At 37.9% G+C, this 18,127-nt stretch overlaps 2 protein-coding genes across 2 annotated transcripts; one reads left to right on the top strand and one right to left on the bottom strand.

Annotated features, from left to right (window-relative positions):
• Positions 1-164: 164 nt before the first annotated feature.
• Lint-1 (l(3)mbt interacting protein 1) lies at positions 165-4,498 on the bottom strand. Its single transcript, XM_017158342.3, has 4 exons — positions 4,057-4,498; positions 3,942-3,977; positions 1,299-2,736; positions 165-627 (listed from the first exon to the last, which is right to left on the bottom strand). The coding sequence occupies exons 1-4, from the start codon at positions 4,192-4,194 to the stop codon at positions 491-493; spliced, it is 1,749 nt and encodes a 582-aa protein (XP_017013831.3). The 5' UTR covers positions 4,195-4,498; the 3' UTR covers positions 165-490.
• A 1,418-nt stretch (positions 4,499-5,916) lies between these two features.
• LOC108068604 (uncharacterized) lies at positions 5,917-11,139 on the top strand. Its single transcript, XM_017158270.3, has 3 exons — positions 5,917-6,169; positions 7,547-8,482; positions 9,759-11,139. The coding sequence occupies exons 2-3, from the start codon at positions 7,615-7,617 to the stop codon at positions 10,673-10,675; spliced, it is 1,785 nt and encodes a 594-aa protein (XP_017013759.2). The 5' UTR covers positions 5,917-6,169; positions 7,547-7,614; the 3' UTR covers positions 10,676-11,139.
• Positions 11,140-18,127: the final 6,988 nt, after the last annotated feature.

The raw sequence follows: 18,127 nt of genomic DNA, 5'->3' as shown, positions 1-18,127 counted from the left end.
TATCGACATTGAAAAGGTTGATAATGGGAACAACTTGAAACCACGCTTTATAAACGTAATCAAACCCCCACCCCAAGTTCCAAATGAGGGTCGATCGGCTATCAGCTATCAGCGAATCGCCAAAGGAAATGCCTTGTGCCCGTTTATTCTCCCAAAGAAGCCACTCAATATTCATATATATTTATTTTAATCACTTTTGCGTATGCACATTTACATACAAACTTAACTAAGAGAACTTTCTTTAATGCGAAAATGTAGGAAATCAAGTTTAAATCAATGTTATCCCCCGCCCTTGCTCCAAAATAGAAAAAAAAAATGGGTTCAGGACCCTTAAAACAGCGGAGCCAAGAAAGAAACGAAGGGAAGTAAGTGCCCATGTCCATTGGACTGAGGAGGCAAACAATTCATCCAACAACTTTTGGTGTCCTTTGGAAAACAGGCGAAAATAGTAAGATAAGTATCCAATGTCCGTTGACTTCGTATCACGACGCTACTTATCCATTTGCTCGCGCAAACACGGCGGGCAGCGGGAGTTCTGGAGCTGCATTTGCTGGCGGTTTTTGGTGGCCTCGTGGCAGTCGAGGTGGTAGAGGCCACTGCAGAAATGGCAGTACATCGCTTCGGGCTCTGAAAAAGCGAAAGCAGGGAATTAGAAAAGGTTTTAAAGGCAAAATTAAATATATTTAAATAGCCTATATTAATGCTTTCTATTTATACCCGTTAGTCGTACATAAAAGGGTATATTGCATTCGGGCAAAAGGATTCTTGAACGCTGAGATCTCGGAAACTACAAAAGTTTTTCAGTTGGGATTAACCACACATATTCTTGAGCTTCCTACGCAGCGCACTGCTGTTTCAGCCAAGATCCACACCCACTCTAACACCCACAATCGCTTTAAAATATATTAAAAATAAACTTTTACCGATTTTGAAAAAGTGTAAATGTCATTTTGTCGTGTGTATTAAATACTATTAATAACTTTTGAAATGTGAAAGAAAATTTGTAAGATCGGACAAATCATTGAAAAGTTATTAGCAAAAATTGAAACAGTCGCTAGGTGGCGCTAGTATATCATACCATAGCATATCCCCATCTCCCTCGCACTCCCTTTAACTGAGTAACTAAATCGTTCTTTCTGGTTTTATGCTCATCTGAGTCACTTAAATACATTTAAAACGACTTTAAACTCAAGACTACGAACTCCGATTAGCCAGTGATTTCGTCATCAGTTTCGCTCGCCTCTCCATAAATGATCTTACGAAATTGAGGTCATAAAAATACTGGGACGCTGACTCACCCACGCGGCGTTTGCATTCCCTGCACTCGCGGCACTTTCGGCACTTTGAGGCGCCGCCCTCGCCATGCTGGCAGGGTGAAGCTGCAGATCCAGCACCCTTATCCGTAATCTTGTCCGGCGATTTGCTCTTGCGCGTGTAGGCCCTCTTCGAGTTGGCCTGCAGCCGCTTCTCCTTGGGCGACAGCAGGAACTCGGGCTTGTCCTTGGCCTTCTTGTGCCCGCGAACGCCGAGGACCAGCGTGTCCATGGCATTCAGCTGCTGGCCGTAGTGAAAGTCCACGCCGCTGGCATTCTGGACGGTGCGCCGCTTGCGCTTCGAATGCCGCTGGTTGAGCTTCTTGAGCACCTCGGGCGTGTAGAGGCCGAAGAGGCCGAGGAAGGTCTCCTGGCCGTACTCCGCCGGCAGGATGCGGCTCTCGCGCGGCTCGTCGCGCCACTGGGCGGCGGATGCGCAGAGCCGCTGCTGCTCCTGCTGCAGCTCCGCGCTGGAATCATCTGAGCTGCCGCCGGAACCTGGCGAACCCGCTGGCTGCGGCTGCGGCTGGGAATTCGATGGGGGCGTCGGCGAGGACTTCCGGCGCGTGTTTCTGGTCTTCTGCGAACTGTTCTTCTTCTCCGACGGCCCCTTGTTCAAGGCGGCAGCATTCGTTGGCTCCAGCGGCGGTGGCGGCGGCGGAGTCTTCCTGCCCTCGCTGCACTTGCTCTTGCGGCTGTTCTCCAGACCGCTGATCTCCAAATCCTCCTCCTCGTCGCACAGGCGCGGCTGCTGCTTCGTCTTGCGGGCCCGCTTCAGCGCCTGATGCAGGTTCTTCCTGCTCTGGGCCACCACCTCAAAGTCTGGCGGCGGATTCGCTGGTTGCGGCGGTGCGGCGGCCACCACCGTTTGGGTTTGGGTTTGCGTTATGGGCGCCAGCGGCGGCGGCGAACTGCAGGTGATGTTCTTGCGCTTGGGCGGCATCGCTTGGGCATCCAGCGAGCGCTTCATCATCTCCAGCTGCGACTGCAGTGGCTCCTCGGATTTAAGCGGCCACTTGACCTGCGGATGCACGGCTGCGATCTGCTGACCCAGTCCCCTGACCGGCGGAGCCAGCATCAGCGGGATGTTCTCGTCCAGGTCGCTCAGCTTCAGCGGCGGCACGCCCGCCTCGTCGTCCTGGCTCAGCAGGAAGTGCTTGCGGATGAGCATCTCCTCGTTGTCGCGACTCATCACCGACTGCGGACAGATCTTGTAGTTGGGGTCCGCGATCAGGGGCACTATCTGGCCGGAGACGAACTCGTTGGCCAGGTCCGGCTGCGTGGCGATGTTGTTCTCCTTCAGCTTCAGGCAGAAGCCCTCCAGGTCGTCGTTCAGGCGCAGCAGCAGGAACTGCTGCTCGGCGTTGATCTCGTACACCTCCTCCTCCAGCTCGTCCAGGATGCGGCGCATCTGCACGGGATCCTGGGGGGTGGATGGTTGGATGAGTTTTACATTAAGAGTATTGCAGGTGCTAATGGGCCAAAAACACTGAGCAAAAGTTGGCAACTAGTTGCGAAATATTTATCTTTAACCTCATGTATTTCTAAAATATATTAATATATGTATTTCATATTTATTTATATATATTAATATATTTTAAAAATTTATTAATATATAAAATATAATATATATAAATAAATATATTAATAATCTGCGTTACAAAAAAACAGGTTAAAAGTGAAAGTAATACAAAATGTAGAAAATTAGAAACGTGGTTCCTTGTAAATTAAGTGGATTGTAATACTAAGTATGTACATGTCATGGCCAAAAACACTGAGCAAAAGTTAGCAAATAGTTGGGAAATATTTATCTTTAATCTCATGTATTTCTAAAGTATATTAATATATGTATTTCATATTTATTTATATATATTAATATATTTTAAAAATTAATTAATATATAAAATGTATATTATATAAAAATATATAAATACCCTGCATTTTTTATTTTTAAATTAAAAAAAAAAACAGGTTAAAAGTGAAAGTAAGACAAAGTGCTGAAAATTGGAAACGTGGTTCCTTGTGAAGTATGTGGATCTGCTTGTTATACTAAATATGTGCAATACATATATTCTTTAAAAAGTGTTTACATGAGACAATGAAAATTTACTACATATGAAAAGTATTGTAGGTTTCTACTAAAGACATGTGCTTCCCTCGGAAACCGATATCTCTGACTAAATTACTGGCAATAATATATTGATTATATCTATTTTATCTTCCCATCAGGGATCTCAGGATGGGTAATACTACATAAATTGTAATAGAGCTTTTTCAGTAACGCGTTCTAGAAATAAGTTTTACAAACAGCTCTTTGTGTTCAAAGGGAAATGGAACTCTGGGGCTTCTAAAGGGTTAATTCCTATACAAGCCTATGGGTCCACCAGGGGCTAGGCTAAGTGGCGATGGCAACCCTGCTTAAATTTCTTTTAAATTCCGAACCCTCCAACTGAATATCCTCCCATCAGGCATCTAGAAATACGTTCTACATACAGCTCTTTGTGTTCAATGGGAAATGGAACTCTGGGGCTACTAAGGGGTTAATTCCTATACAAGCCCATGGGTCCACCAGGTGGCTAGGCAACCCTGCTCCCGCCGCGGAACAAAGGACTCTGGTCGTTAACCCACCGCATCCGCCTGCTCCTTGAAGACGTCCGAGACCAACTGGAGATGGAGATGAAGAATAAAAGAAGACAAAGGAATTAGGTTGCGCTGAGGTAAAGGCCCCCAAATCGAAACTTACGCCGTGGACCTTGAGGAAGTCGCGCATCGCACGCTGGCAGTAGATAATGTCGTTCTTGAGCTCCAGCGGCAGCACGTAGCACTTCTCCATGTAGTACTTGAACTTGGCGTACTCCTTGTGCGTCCCAGTTGCGCTCATCTTGGCCAGTCCCCTCCCGATTATATGGCTATATAAAAGATATAACGACCGATGTCGAACGAATCACGCACGCGACTGTCGGACTCGTCGCGATTCACTTGTGGGATTTCATTGGCTGCGATTCCGGAGGGGAAAATCCTACCCCAACTGGGTGCGGGGTCAAACTATGGGTATTACGTATTTCTGGCCGATCTCTCGGCACTGCACCACGCCTGGGGTCGTGGGAATCACTCGAAATTTAATATTCAAAACAAATGTGTTAAGATCTGCGATGCAAGAACCTCGATATTAAGATATCGATATGAATAATATCGCCATTCTTATTTTTGAATTCTAACCGAAGGAAATTGCCAACGACAAGCGCCAAATATAAAATAAATAAAGTTAAAACATCTACTAACTTTAAATATGTGTGCTAACTTTGTTTTGTTTTATCGATTATTAAAGTTTGCTGTATCGATATGCTGTAATTCACACATTCCCATAGTTTACCCACACTGGCTAATTGTTCAAACCAGTCTGGCAGCACTGGCCGCCTTTTTTATTTTTGAATTCCAACCGAAGGAAATTGCAAGTCGACAAGCGCCAATTCGAATTAAATAAGGTTGAATTAAATCGCGACTCGGGAAAGGCGAAATGCTAACTCCTTCGTAATCTCTGGCCAATTTCGCTGGCCCAGTGTCGAAACAGCAGCCCCATAGCATCGAGGCAAATAGCAATAACCGCCAGTCGACGATCGACGATCGACAACAACCTTCCAGTTCGGAGCTCGTGGAATGCGGCTCAGCAAGTTGGAGCCGTTGCCGTTGAAGTTGCCTCCATTTCCATTCTTTACCTGTGTGTTGTTGTGGTTTTGTATCTTGTGGAGTGAGGCAGGAGCAGCAGCAGCAGCCGCCGCATCGCGTGTGTTGCGTGTGCTTGTGAGTTGAGCAGGTTTGCGGCACAGTGGGTTGCATCGCTTGCTTTCTTAGCAAAATCGGTGGCAGGATCAAAAAATCAACCTACAAAAAAAAATGCAAATCTTTTGAGGTTCTAAAATTCTTGAAAATGAGTTAGTATCATCTTTCGGCATTTATCCTTATAATTTGTAGAACCTTTTACTTGTCCTTATGTTAAACTAAAAGTAAGTTATGAAGTTTAAATACACATACGATTTCAAAGTTCAAAACCTACTTTTAGTTTACTATAAAAGCGAGAAAAAATATCGAATCTGGAGGTTTCTGTAGGAGACTATTACTATTATAATTTGCAATATAATAAATATTAGAAAGTATTTTTAGTTCTGAATTTTATTTTCTATAAACCCAAAATTTAGTTTTACTTGAGAAATAATTGAATGAAATTTCCCTGTTTTTTATTTTGATGATTTTCCTTATCCGGTCAACTTAAAATGATATGACTATAGTATCTTAGTAGTTTATAATCCCCTTATAAACAAGGTATCTATTTAACCTGGTCAAAATCGATCGTTTTCGATTTTTTGGCCCTTTGCAGTTCCACTGTGGCAAGTGGCGTTTGGAATGGGAATTGGCTCGTTCCTCAGCTCGCTCACCTGTCCCACCTGAGTGGGTGAGAGCGGGAAAAGGAGAAAGAGATGGGTGAAGAGAGTGAGAGAGAGAGGATCCCTTCACTTGCTAACTGGTTGGCCGGCGGCCAGAACCGAACGAACCGAACGAACCGCCAGTATCCGAAACCGAGGTTCGAGATCCGATATAGTATTAGTCGTATTTTGTCACTCGATCGGTCATCGCGTCCACTTGTCGCCCGCTCTCTCTGAGATCGGATTGGATTGGATTGCTTGGAACTTGGGAGCTGGACTCGTCCAGTGCGGATGAGGCTGGGGAGCAGGAGGAGGAGGAGGAAGGAGCTGCCGCCCCATTGATCCGCCAATTATCGATCTTTATCGATCTCACGACGACCATGTAAAGGTCACAGGTCAAGAACGGAAATTAAAGTACCGAAAAAGAATCCGGAGGTAAACCCGTTTTACAACCTGCCAATTGCAATTTGTCTTTCGTTTTTTTCGGTTTCGGTTTATTGGCTTTTGGTTGGAATGCGCGGCAAAGCCAGGTGTTTTTTTTTTTTTTGATATTTGTATATCAGAAACATTAAGATTGCAAGGGAAGTGCATTGAAAACCCAGAAAATATAGATACCGTTCCCTTAAAGTGGACTGAAACCAGGTCAAGTTTGTCATTAATGTTGAAACATCAAAGAATCATTTTTAATTGGTTGACACCTTTTGACTTTAATTTTGTTTGTGCTGTGAAAAACCGTTGGCTCAGCGAAAAAAGAGTTTCCAAGCAACCGAAAGATTTCCGAGGAATTTGTCTGGGACCATGGGAACCAAGCTATCGTACTTTGGGTCCTTGAAAATGTATATGATACACTATATAAACTAGATTCTATTGAAGAAAGTATAGTATAGAATCGTTTTCCTATAAAATAAATTAGATGAAGATAAGGATTAACCGTTTGTATGAAGAAAATTAACAAAAACAATATTATGTTCAACAAAACTCTCATTATTTTAGTTTTTTTTTTTACTTAAGAATGCATATATCTACCGATCCTAAAACTTTTTTGTGGGAATAATCCTATAATTTCACAAAAATATATGTAAAATGCAAATCTTTCTTGCTTAAGCCTGAACTCACTATCTACTCTTCAGTTGCTTTTGCTTTTATCCCCATATTCTGGTGAAAAGTTCTTCACCATCCGCTAATTACACAATGCATGCGAGGCGAAATACTCATAATTGATGGGAAAGTTTTCTTTTGCGCATGCGCAGCGGCCAGTGGCGAAATGAAAGTGCCCATGAGGCGGTGTTTTTTTTTTTAGATTTTAACAGTCAACTACCGTTGCACTTAGCAGTTAGTCAATATACAGTACTGATGATCTGATCATCGGTTTTTTTATTTCTTAATGTGCGTTAGAAACTTACCTATAAATACTACCTAAAAAATTAAAACTCCTTTGTTTAGTTCTAACAAAAAGATCAAATCATCAATAATGCAAAAAATCATATATTTTTTATGATCTTTTGATCTATTATTCTTTTTTATATACCATACTAGCATTTAATTGTATATAACCCATAGGGTAGCCCACAAATTCGCAGGTCGATTAGTTCTGTTTAAGGAATAGCTATTAAATTTTTATTTTTTGTTTTAGTATCTATAGTTATATAAAATGCCAGGAAATCTTAATTTTATTTCAGCTTTACGTTCTTCTGATAATTTTTAAATGCATAAATTTCTTATTTGTAGGGCGATTTCACCCCACCCTAGCATTTAATTCCTTTTTAATCCATGAAATAAATATGTATAATAATTTTCTTTTGTAATTCGCAGATTGATTCAGCAATAGCACTTGGTCCTGGGCAGCCAGTGCAGAATGTGACCGGAGCGCCGGACCGGAAATGCTGAAGCACGCCTCGACGACGAGCAGTACCGCTGCGGCCGTCGCCACGGCAGCGGTGGCCATCAACCCGCTGTCCACTTTGCTGGGCGGCCAGCTGCTGCGCACCGCCGCCAACAGCAGCAGCAACATCAATTGCAATGGCAACAGCAACAGCAATTGCAATAGCAACAGCAACACCAACAGCAGCAGCAGCAACAACCAAACTGGAAGCGGCGGCAGTGGCCACAACACACCCCCAGTTCCGCTGGTGGAAGCGGAAGCGGGAATTGGAAGTGGAATTGGAAATGGAAGTGCAACCACCAATGGCGGCTCACCGACACCCGCAGCAGCTGCGGTGGCAAGTACCGCGCGCAACATCCACCTGCGACCGCCGCAGCCGCTGAATATATCCGCCCTGAATGCCTCCGCCTCGAGCACGCTGCTCAACGAGGGAGGAGGAGGTGGAGGAGGAGGAGGAGGTCACAGGGGCAACTCCTCCACGCTGCTGAATATCGCCACGCCCAGCACGCCGCTCAAGCCGCTCACCCCGCTCACCCCGCTCACGCCGCTCACCCAGCTGACGCCCAACGGACACTTTCTGGGCAACGGGAGTGTGCACCACCACACCTACACCAACCAGCACATCCTGGCCAGCAGCGGTGGTGCTGGTGGCCAGCAACAGCAGACGCAACAGCAGCCGCAGCAGCAGCAGCAACAGCAGCAACAGCTGCCACATGCGCCGGCGCATGCGCACAGTCTCAGCCAAGTGGCGCCCAACTACAGCAGGAACTACAGCCACCTGACGCCCAATCCTGCGCGCCACAAGCTGCCCAAGTCGGGTCCTTCGCCCCGCGAGGCCCTCACCAGCCTGGGATTGCTATGTCTGAGTAAGTATTATCTATCTATATTTAATATTAAAAACATATTAAATTCCCTGATTTCATTAAAAAATATTTAAATCGAGGTACAAAATAAGCATTAATACTTAAACAATTTTTTAAGTAAGGTTTAAATGGAAAGTCACTGTATTAAAATCCAGTTTCTAATGATAATGGATTGCCTATAAATCCTTTTTATAACATTTTACTAAATATTTAATATTAAAAACATATTAAATTGCCTGATTTTTTTAAAAAATATTTAAGTCAAGGTAAAAAATAATTATTAATACTTTAACAGTTTTTTAAGTAAGGTTTATATGGAAAGTCATTGTATTAACATCTAGTTTCTAGTGATAATGGATTGCCTATAAATCCTTTTTATAACATTTTACTAAATATTTAATATTAAAAACATATTAAATTGCCTGATTTTTTTAAAAAATATTTAAGTCAAGGTAAAAAATAATTATTAATACTTTAACAGTTTTTTAAGTAAGGTTTATATGGAAAGTCATTGTATTAACATCTAGTTTCTAGTGATAATGGATGGCCTATAAATCCTTTTTATAACATTTTACTAAATATTTAATATTAAAAACATATTAAATTGCCTGATTTTTTTAAAAAATATTTAAGTCAAGGTAAAAAATAATTATTAATACTTTAACAGTTTTTTGAGTAAGGTTTATATGGAAAGTCATTGTATTAACATCCAGTTTCTAGTGATAATGGATGGCCTATAAATCCTTTTTAATACCTTTTATTTAATATCGAAAACATATTAAATTCCCTGATTTCATTAAAAACTATTTAAATCAAAGTGGAAATGTTTATTACAATTTTTACAATTTGTTAACTAAAAAATAAAGTCTATTTTTATATAAATATAATTAAATAGTTCCATAACTCAATTTAAAAATATTTAATTCAAGATACAAAATATTAATAAGAACGTTAACAATTTTGTAAGTACAAAAAAACTAATTTTTTTGTAAAAAAAATTTGATTTAAAAATAAAAATGTAAAATACTCAAACTAACTCAAATAGTTAAATGTAATATTTTCATATTTAAGATTTTCTAAAAACAATGAAAATGAGAGGAATGGATTTACTACAGTTTTTTTGAAGTTATATATTTTAGTTATTAGTTTTTAAAGGAAAGTAGATTTCTTGTTTTGGAGATTGTTAAGATATTTTCTATAGGAAATACCCATAAATTACATATAAATAGAAAAGATGAAAGATCATCTAGTAACCATTGTTTCTGGTCCTTCCCTGCAGTTTCCCTGCTCCTGGCGCTGCTCTCGCTGATCTTCCTGCTGAGGATCTCGCCGAATGGACGCGAGGACGCCGTGGGTCGTGGCGCTGGCGGCGAGGACTTCATTGTCGTCTACGACGTGACCTTGGCCCTGGGCGCCCTGTCGCTGTCGCTGAACCTTTGCTGCCTGCTGGTCTGCGCCATCCAGTTCCTGTTCGCCGTGAAGCTGCGCGAACCCGCGTTCGAGGGGCGGGAGAACCAGTACCTGGCCAAGTCGAGTGCCAGCCGGACGTGCGCCGTCAGCGGGTTCTTCATCTCGATACCGGTCTTCCTCACCGGCCTCATCCTCTACACCTTCAGCCACTTCCACTCGACGCCGGCGATCGTGACCAGCCTGCTGATCGGCGTGGGCATCGTCTTCTGCGGCGGCGCCATGGTGCACAACGTCTTTGTGTGGCAGCGCGAGAAGACCATCAGCTATCGGGGTGGAGCGGCCCACAGCCTGTCGGTGATCTCGGCCGCCCAGCTGCCCATGCCTATGACTATGACTATGCCTATGCCCTTGCCACTGCCACCGCCGGGGGGTCCGTACCATGGGTATCACCAGGGCGGCGGTCACCTGGTGCCGCCCAGCGTGACGGCGGTCTCACCCAATCATTCGCATGGCAGCTTCAATCCGCTGCTCCTCGGAGGAGGAGGAAATGGCTGCTGCGGCGGAGGAGGAGGAGGAGGAGGAGGAGGAGCAGGAGCCGTCAACTCATCCTTCTTGGTGCGTCCCGCCACGGCCACGCCCCCCACGCCCACGCCGAGGACACTGGCGAACAGCAGCTGCCTGACGACGGGCCGCGAGGCCAGCGGATCGGTCAGTCCCGGGATCCCGCCGACGCTGGACATGAGCAACATCACCGTCCTGCTGCACGAGCTATCCACACTCGTCTAGACTCGAAATTCCAGCTTCTAGATCAGAGGTGCTCATTCCTATAAGCATACGGCAGTGCACTCGCAATGCTTGCCTATGCACACCCCGAGTCCTCTTTGTGTCGCTGTCCGTAATAGATAAGATCGAGCCAAGCCAACAACAAATTTCATTGAACTTTTTTTTTGTGCAAAGTGCTGTTGTCTTTTTCATGATTGTGTGTGAGTAGTTACTTGCGTGAGCCAATTTTGAGCACCCCTGTTCTAGATCCTAGACCCTAGACACCTACTAAGTAGACCTAGCGTAGACTTCTAGTTAGACGATATCCACCGCCCAACGCCCTCGACTTGCCGAATTGTAGCCCTAAGAACGGCTCTTGTAAATATCTGTACATATGCCTCCTCCCGACTATCGAACGAATAACATACATTGTAAGCTAAAGTAAAATGCGACCGCATTGCCATTTTAATTCAATTAAATTTACCGTTTGGCGGCAAAATTTACTCGGACCGGTTTTGGTTTTTTTTTGGAAATTCGGGATTTTAGTTTTTGACAAAAATGGAATTTTTTATTTTGTTTTTTTTTTTTGCTGTAACTTGGCCAAAAATGGTCCTACACCAAAAATACAAACTGTTTTGAACAGATAACAAAATTTGCAATAAATCCATACAACTTTCCGTGTGATTTTGAAAAAATTAAATTTTTGCCAATTTTTAATTTTTTTATAAGGGGGTACCCCATGATTTTTTTCGAAAAATTAAAAATAAATAAATTGTCAAGGTTTAAATGCCAATCGTTAGGAAATTTAATGACGAGTTCAGAAAGGTATGACAATCCATACTTTGAATCAGTATTTGCTTTGTTATAGCGAAAAAACTGGTTCGTTTTAGCGAAAAAACGGGTTTGGTTTTTTTTTGGAAATTCGGGATTTCAGTTTTTGACAAAAATTGGAATTTTTTCTTTTGGTTTTTTTGCTGTAACTTGGCCAAAAATGGTCCTACACCAAAAATTCATACTGCTTTGAACAGATAACAAAATTTGCTATAAATCCATAAAACTTTCCGTATGATTTTGGAAAAATAAAATTTTCGCCAATTTTAAATTTTTTTATAAGGGGGTACCCCATGATTTTTTTCGAAAAATTAAAAATAAATAAATTGTCAAGGTTTAAATGCCACTCGTTAGGAAATTTACACCAAAAATTCATACTGTTTTGAACAGATAACAAAATTTGCAATAAATCCATACAACTTTCCGTGTGATTTTGAAAAAATTAAATTTTTGCCAATTTTTAATTTTTTTATAAGGGGGTACCCCATGATTTTTTTCGACAAATTAAAAATAAATAAATTGTCAAGGTTTAAATGCCAATCGTTAGGAAATTTAATGACGAGTTCAGAAAGGTATGACAATCCATACTTTGAATCAGTATTTGCTTTGTTATAGCGAAAAAACTGGTTCGTTTTAGCGAAAAAACGGGTTTGGTTTTTTTTTGGAAATTCGGGATTTCAGTTTTTGACAAAAATTGGAATCTTTTCTTTTGGTTTTTTTGCTGTAACTTGGCCAAAAATGGTCCTACACCAAAAATTCATACTGTTTTGAACAGATAACAAAATTTGCTATAAATCCATAAAACTTTCCGTATGATTTTGGAAAAATAAAATTTTCGCCAATTTTTAATTTTTTTATAAGGGGGTACCCCATGATTTTTTTCGAAAAATTAAAAATAAATAAATTGTCAAGGTTTAAATGCCAATCGTTAGGAAATTTAATGACGAGTTCAGAAAGGTATGACAATCCATACTTTGAATCAGTATTTGCTTTGTTATAGCGAAAAAACTGGTTCGTTTTAGCGAAAAAACGGGTTTGGTTTTTTTTTGGAAATTCGGGATTTCAGTTTTTGACAAAAATTGGAATTTTTTCTTTTGGTTTTTTTGCTGTAACTTGGCCAAAAATGGTCCTACACCAAAAATTCATACTGCTTTGAACAGATAACAAAATTTGCTATAAATCCATAAAACTTTCCGTATGATTTTGGAAAAATAAAATTTTCGCCAATTTTAAATTTTTTTATAAGGGGGTACCCCATGATTTTTTTCGAAAAATTAAAAATAAATAAATTGTCAAGGTTTAAATGCCACTCGTTAGGAAATTTACACCAAAAATTCATACTGTTTTGAACAGATAACAAAATTTGCAATAAATCCATACAACTTTCCGTGTGATTTTGAAAAAATTAAATTTTTGCCAATTTTTAATTTTTTTATAAGGGGGTACCCCATGATTTTTTTCGACAAATTAAAAATAAATAAATTGTCAAGGTTTAAATGCCAATCGTTAGGAAATTTAATGACGAGTTCAGAAAGGTATGACAATCCATACTTTGAATCAGTATTTGCTTTGTTATAGCGAAAAAACTGGTTCGTTTTAGCGAAAAAACGGGTTTGGTTTTTTTTTGGAAATTCGGGATTTCAGTTTTTGACAAAAATTGGAATCTTTTCTTTTGGTTTTTTTGCTGTAACTTGGCCAAAAATGGTCCTACACCAAAAATTCATACTGTTTTGAACAGATAACAAAATTTGCTATAAATCCATAAAACTTTCCGTATGATTTTGGAAAAATAAAATTTTCGCCAATTTTTAATTTTTTTATTAGGGGGTACCCCATGATTTTTTTCGAAAAATTAAAAATAAATAAATTGTCAAGGTTTAAATGCCAATCGTTAGGAAATTTAATGACGAGTTCAGAAAGGTATGACAATCCATCCTTTGAATCAGTATTTGCTTTGTTATAGCGAAAAAACTGGTTCGTTTTAGCGAAAAAACGGGTTTGGTTTTTTTTTGGAAATTCGGGATTTCAGTTTTTGAAAAAAATTCGAATTTTTCTTTTGGTTTTTTTGCTGTAACTTGGCCAAAAATGGTCCTACACCAAAAATACAAACTGTTTTGAACAGATAACAAAATTTGCAATAAATCCATACAACTTTCCGTGTGATTTTAAAAAAATTAAATTTTTGCCAATTTTTAATTTTTTTATAAGGGGGTACCCCATGATTTTTTTCGAAAAATTAAAAATAAATAAATTGTCAAGGTTTAAATGCCAATCGTTAGGAAATTTAATGACGAGTTCAGAAAGGTATGACAATCCATACTTTGAATCAGTATTTGCTTTGTTATAGCGAAAAAACTGGTTCGTTTTAGCGAAAAAAACGGGTTTGGTTTTTTTTTGGAAATTCGGGATTTCAGTTTTTGACAAAAATTGGAATTTTTTCTTTTGGTTTTTTTGCTGTAACTTGGCCAAAAATGGTCCTACACCAAAAATTCATACTGTTTTGAACAGATAACAAAATTTGCTATAAATCCATAAAACTTTCCGTATGATTTTGGAAAAATAAAATTTTCGCCAATTTTAAATTTTTTTATAAGGGGGTACCCCATGATTTTTTTCGAAAAATTAAAAATAAATAAATTGTCAAGGTTTAAATGCCAATCGTTAGGAAATTTAATGACGAGTTCAGAAAGGTATGACAATCCATCCTTTGAATCAGTATTTGCTTTGTTATAGCGAAAAAACTGGTTCGTTTTAGCGAAAAAACGGGTTTGGTTTTTTTTTGGAAATTCGGGATTTCAGTTTTTGACAAAAATTGGAATTTTTTCTTTTGGTTTTTTTGCTGTAACTTGGCCAAAAATGGTCCTACACCAAAAATTCATACTGTTTTGAACAGATAACAAAATTTGCTATAAATCCATTAAACTTTCCGTATGATTTTGGAAAAATAAAATTTTCGCCAATTTTAAATTTTTTTATAAGGGGGTACCCCATGATTTTTTTCGAAAAATTAAAAATAAATAAATTGTCAAGGTTTAAATGCCAATCGTTAGGAAATTTAATGACGAGTTCAGAAAGGTATGACAATCCATACTTTGAATCAGTATTTGCTTTGTTATAGCGAAAAAACTGGTTCGTTTTAGCGAAAAAACGGGTTTGGTTTTTTTTTGGAAATTCGGGATTTCAGTTTTTGACAAAAATTAGAATTTTTTCTTTTGGTTTTTTTGCTGTAACTTGGCCAAAAATGGTCCTACACCAAAAATTCATACTGTTTTGAACAGATAACAAAATTTGCTATAAATCCATAAAACTTTCCGTATGATTTTGGAAAAATAAAATTTTCGCCAATTTTTAATTTTTTTATAAGGGGGTACCCCATGATTTTTTTCGAAAAATTAAAAATAAATAAATTGTTAAGGTTTAAATGCCAATCGTTAGGAAATTTAATGACGAGTTCAGAAAGGTATGACAATCCATACTTTGAATCAGTATTTGCTTTGTTATAGCGAAAAAACTGGTTCGTTTTAGCGAAAAAACGGGTTTGGTTTTTTTTTGGAAATTCGGGATTTCAGTTTTTGACAAAAATTGGAATTTTTTCTTTTGGTTTTTTTGCTGTAACTTGGCCAAAAATGGTCCTACACCAAAAATTCATACTGTTTTGAACAGATAACAAAATTTGCTATAAATCCATAAAACTTTCCGTATGATTTTGGAAAAATAAAATTTTCGCCAATTTTTAATTTTTTTATAAGGGGGTACCCCATGATTTTTTTCGAAAAATTAAAAATAAATAAATTGTCAAGGTTTAAATGCCAATCGTTAGGAAATTTAATGACGAGTTCAGAAAGGTATGACAATCCATCCTTTGAATCAGTATTTGCTTTGTTATAGCGAAAAAACTGGTTCGTTTTAGCGAAAAAACGGGTTTGGTTTTTTTTTGGAAATTCGGGATTTCAGTTTTTGACAAAAATTGGAATTTTTTCTTTTGGTTTTTTTGCTGTAACTTGGCCAAAAATGGTCCTACACCAAAAATTCATACTGTTTTGAACAGATAACAAAATTTGCTATAAATCCATTAAACTTTCCGTATGATTTTGGAAAAATAAAATTTTCGCCAATTTTAAATTTTTTTATAAGGGGGTACCCCATGATTTTTTTCGAAAAATTAAAAATAAATAAATTGTCAAGGTTTAAATGCCAATCGTTAGGAAATTTAATGACGAGTTCAGAAAGGTATGACAATCCATACTTTGAATCAGTATTTGCTTTGTTATAGCGAAAAAACTGGTTCGTTTTAGCGAAAAAACGGGTTTGGTTTTTTTTTGGAAATTCGGGATTTCAGTTTTTGACAAAAATTGGAATTTTTTCTTTTGGTTTTTTTGCTGTAACTTGGCCAAAAATGGTCCTACACCAAAAATTCATACTGTTTTGAACAGATAACAAAATTTGCTATAAATCCATAAAACTTTCCGTATGATTTTGGAAAAATAAAATTTTCGCCAATTTTTAATTTTTTTATAAGGGGGTACCCCATGATTTTTTTCGAAAAATTAAAAATAAATAAATTGTCAAGGTTTAAATGCCAATCGTTAGGAAATTTAATGACGAGTTCAGAAAGGTATGACAATCCATACTTTGAATCAGTATTTGCTTTGTTATAGCGAAAAAACTGGTTCGTTTTAGCGAAAAAACGGGTTTGGTTTTTTTTTGGAAATTCGGGATTTCAGTTTTTGACAAAAATTGGAATTTTTTCTTTTGGTTTTTTTGCTGTAACTTGGCCAAAAATGGTCCTACACCAAAAATTCATACTGTTTTGAACAGATAACAAAATTTGCTATAAATCCATAAAACTTTCCGTATGATTTTGGAAAAATAAAATTTTCGCCAATTTTTAATTTTTTTATAAGGGGGTACCCCATGATTTTTTTCAAAAAATTAAAAATAAATAAATTGTTAAGGTTTAAATGCCAATCGTTAGGAAATTTAATGACGAGTTCAGAAAGGTATGACAATCCATACTTTGAATCAGTATTTGCTTTGTTATAGCGAAAAAACTGGTTCGTTTTAGCGAAAAAACGGGTTTGGTTTTTTTTTGGAAATTCGGGATTTCAGTTTTTGACAAAAATTGGAATTTTTTCTTTTGGTTTTTTTGCTGTAACTTGGCCAAAAATGGTCCTACACCAAAAATTCATACTGTTTTGAACAGATAACAAAATTTGCTATAAATCCATTAAACTTTCCGTATGATTTTGGAAAAATAAAATTTTCGCCAATTTTAAATTTTTTTATAAGGGGGTACCCCATGATTTTTTTCGAAAAATTAAAAATAAATAAATTGTCAAGGTTTAAATGCCAATCGTTAGGAAATTTAATGACGAGTTCAGAAAGGTATGACAATCCATACTTTGAATCAGTATTTGCTTTGTTATAGCGAAAAAACTGGTTCGTTTTAGCGAAAAAACGGGTTTGGTTTTTTTTTGGAAATTCGGGATTTCAGTTTTTGACAAAAATTAGAATTTTTTCTTTTGGTTTTTTTGCTGTAACTTGGCCAAAAATGGTCCTACACCAAAAATTCATACTGTTTTGAACAGATAACAAAATTTGCTATAAATCCATAAAACTTTCCGTATGATTTTGGAAAAATAAAATTTTCGCCAATTTTTAATTTTTTTATAAGGGGGTACCCCATGATTTTTTTCGAAAAATTAAAAATAAATAAATTGTTAAGGTTTAAATGCCAATCGTTAGGAAATTTAATGACGAGTTCAGAAAGGTATGACAATCCATACTTTGAATCAGTATTTGCTTTGTTATAGCGAAAAAACTGGTTCGTTTTAGCGAAAAAACGGGTTTGGTTTTTTTTTGGAAATTCGGGATTTCAGTTTTTGACAAAAATTGGAATTTTTTCTTTTGGTTTTTTTGCTGTAACTTGGCCAAAAATGGTCCTACACCAAAAATTCATACTGTTTTGAACAGATAACAAAATTTGCTATAAATCCATAAAACTTTCCGTATGATTTTGGAAAAATAAAATTTTCGCCAATTTTTAATTTTTTTATAAGGGGGTACCCCATGATTTTTTTCGAAAAATTAAAAATAAATAAATTGTCAAGGTTTAAATGCCAATCGTTAGGAAATTTAATGACGAGTTCAGAAAGGTATGACAATCCATCCTTTGAATCAGTATTTGCTTTGTTATAGCGAAAAAACTGGTTCGTTTTAGCTAAAAAAACGGGTTTGGTTTTTTTTTGGAAATTCGGGATTTCAGTTTTTGACAAAAATTGGAATTTTTTCTTTTGGTTTTTTTGCTGTAACTTGGCCAAAAATGGTCCTACACCAAAAATTCATACTGTTTTGAACAGATAACAAAATTTGCTATAAATCCATTAAACTTTCCGTATGATTTTGGAAAAATAAAATTTTCGCCAATTTTAAATTTTTTTATAAGGGGGTACCCCATGATTTTTTTCGAAAAATTAAAAATAAATAAATTGTCAAGGTTTAAATGCCAATCGTTAGGAAATTTAATGACGAGTTCAGAAAGGTATGACAATCCATACTTTGAATCAGTATTTGCTTTGTTATAGCGAAAAAACTGGTTCGTTTTAGCGAAAAAACGGGTTTGGTTTTTTTTTGGAAATTCGGGAT

The sequence above is a fragment of the Drosophila takahashii genome, chromosome X, assembly GCF_030179915.1.
Source record: "Drosophila takahashii strain IR98-3 E-12201 chromosome X, DtakHiC1v2, whole genome shotgun sequence".
NCBI classification, from domain to species: Eukaryota; Metazoa; Arthropoda; class Insecta; order Diptera; family Drosophilidae; genus Drosophila; species Drosophila takahashii.
Note: the sequence above shows the minus strand (reverse complement) of the source record. Positions and strands in the feature narration are given on the sequence as shown.

Bases quoted from the DNA above. Each gene is read 5' to 3' on its own strand.
- Lint-1 (XM_017158342.3), bottom strand. From the start codon at position 4,194: ATGAGCGCAACTGGGACGCACAAGGAGTACGCCAAGTTCAAGTACTAC. The intron at 3,978-4,056 runs GTAAGTTTCGAT...CTCCATCTCCAG, and splicing joins ACTTCCTCAAGGTCCACGGC to TTGGTCTCGGACGTCTTCAA. The intron at 2,737-3,941 runs GTGGGTTAACGA...TCCACCCCCCAG, and splicing joins TCAAGGAGCAGGCGGATGCG to GATCCCGTGCAGATGCGCCG.
- LOC108068604 (XM_017158270.3), top strand. From the start codon at position 7,615: ATGCTGAAGCACGCCTCGACGACGAGCAGTACCGCTGCGGCCGTCGCC. The intron at 8,483-9,758 runs GTAAGTATTATC...CCTTCCCTGCAG, and splicing joins CCTGGGATTGCTATGTCTGA to TTTCCCTGCTCCTGGCGCTG.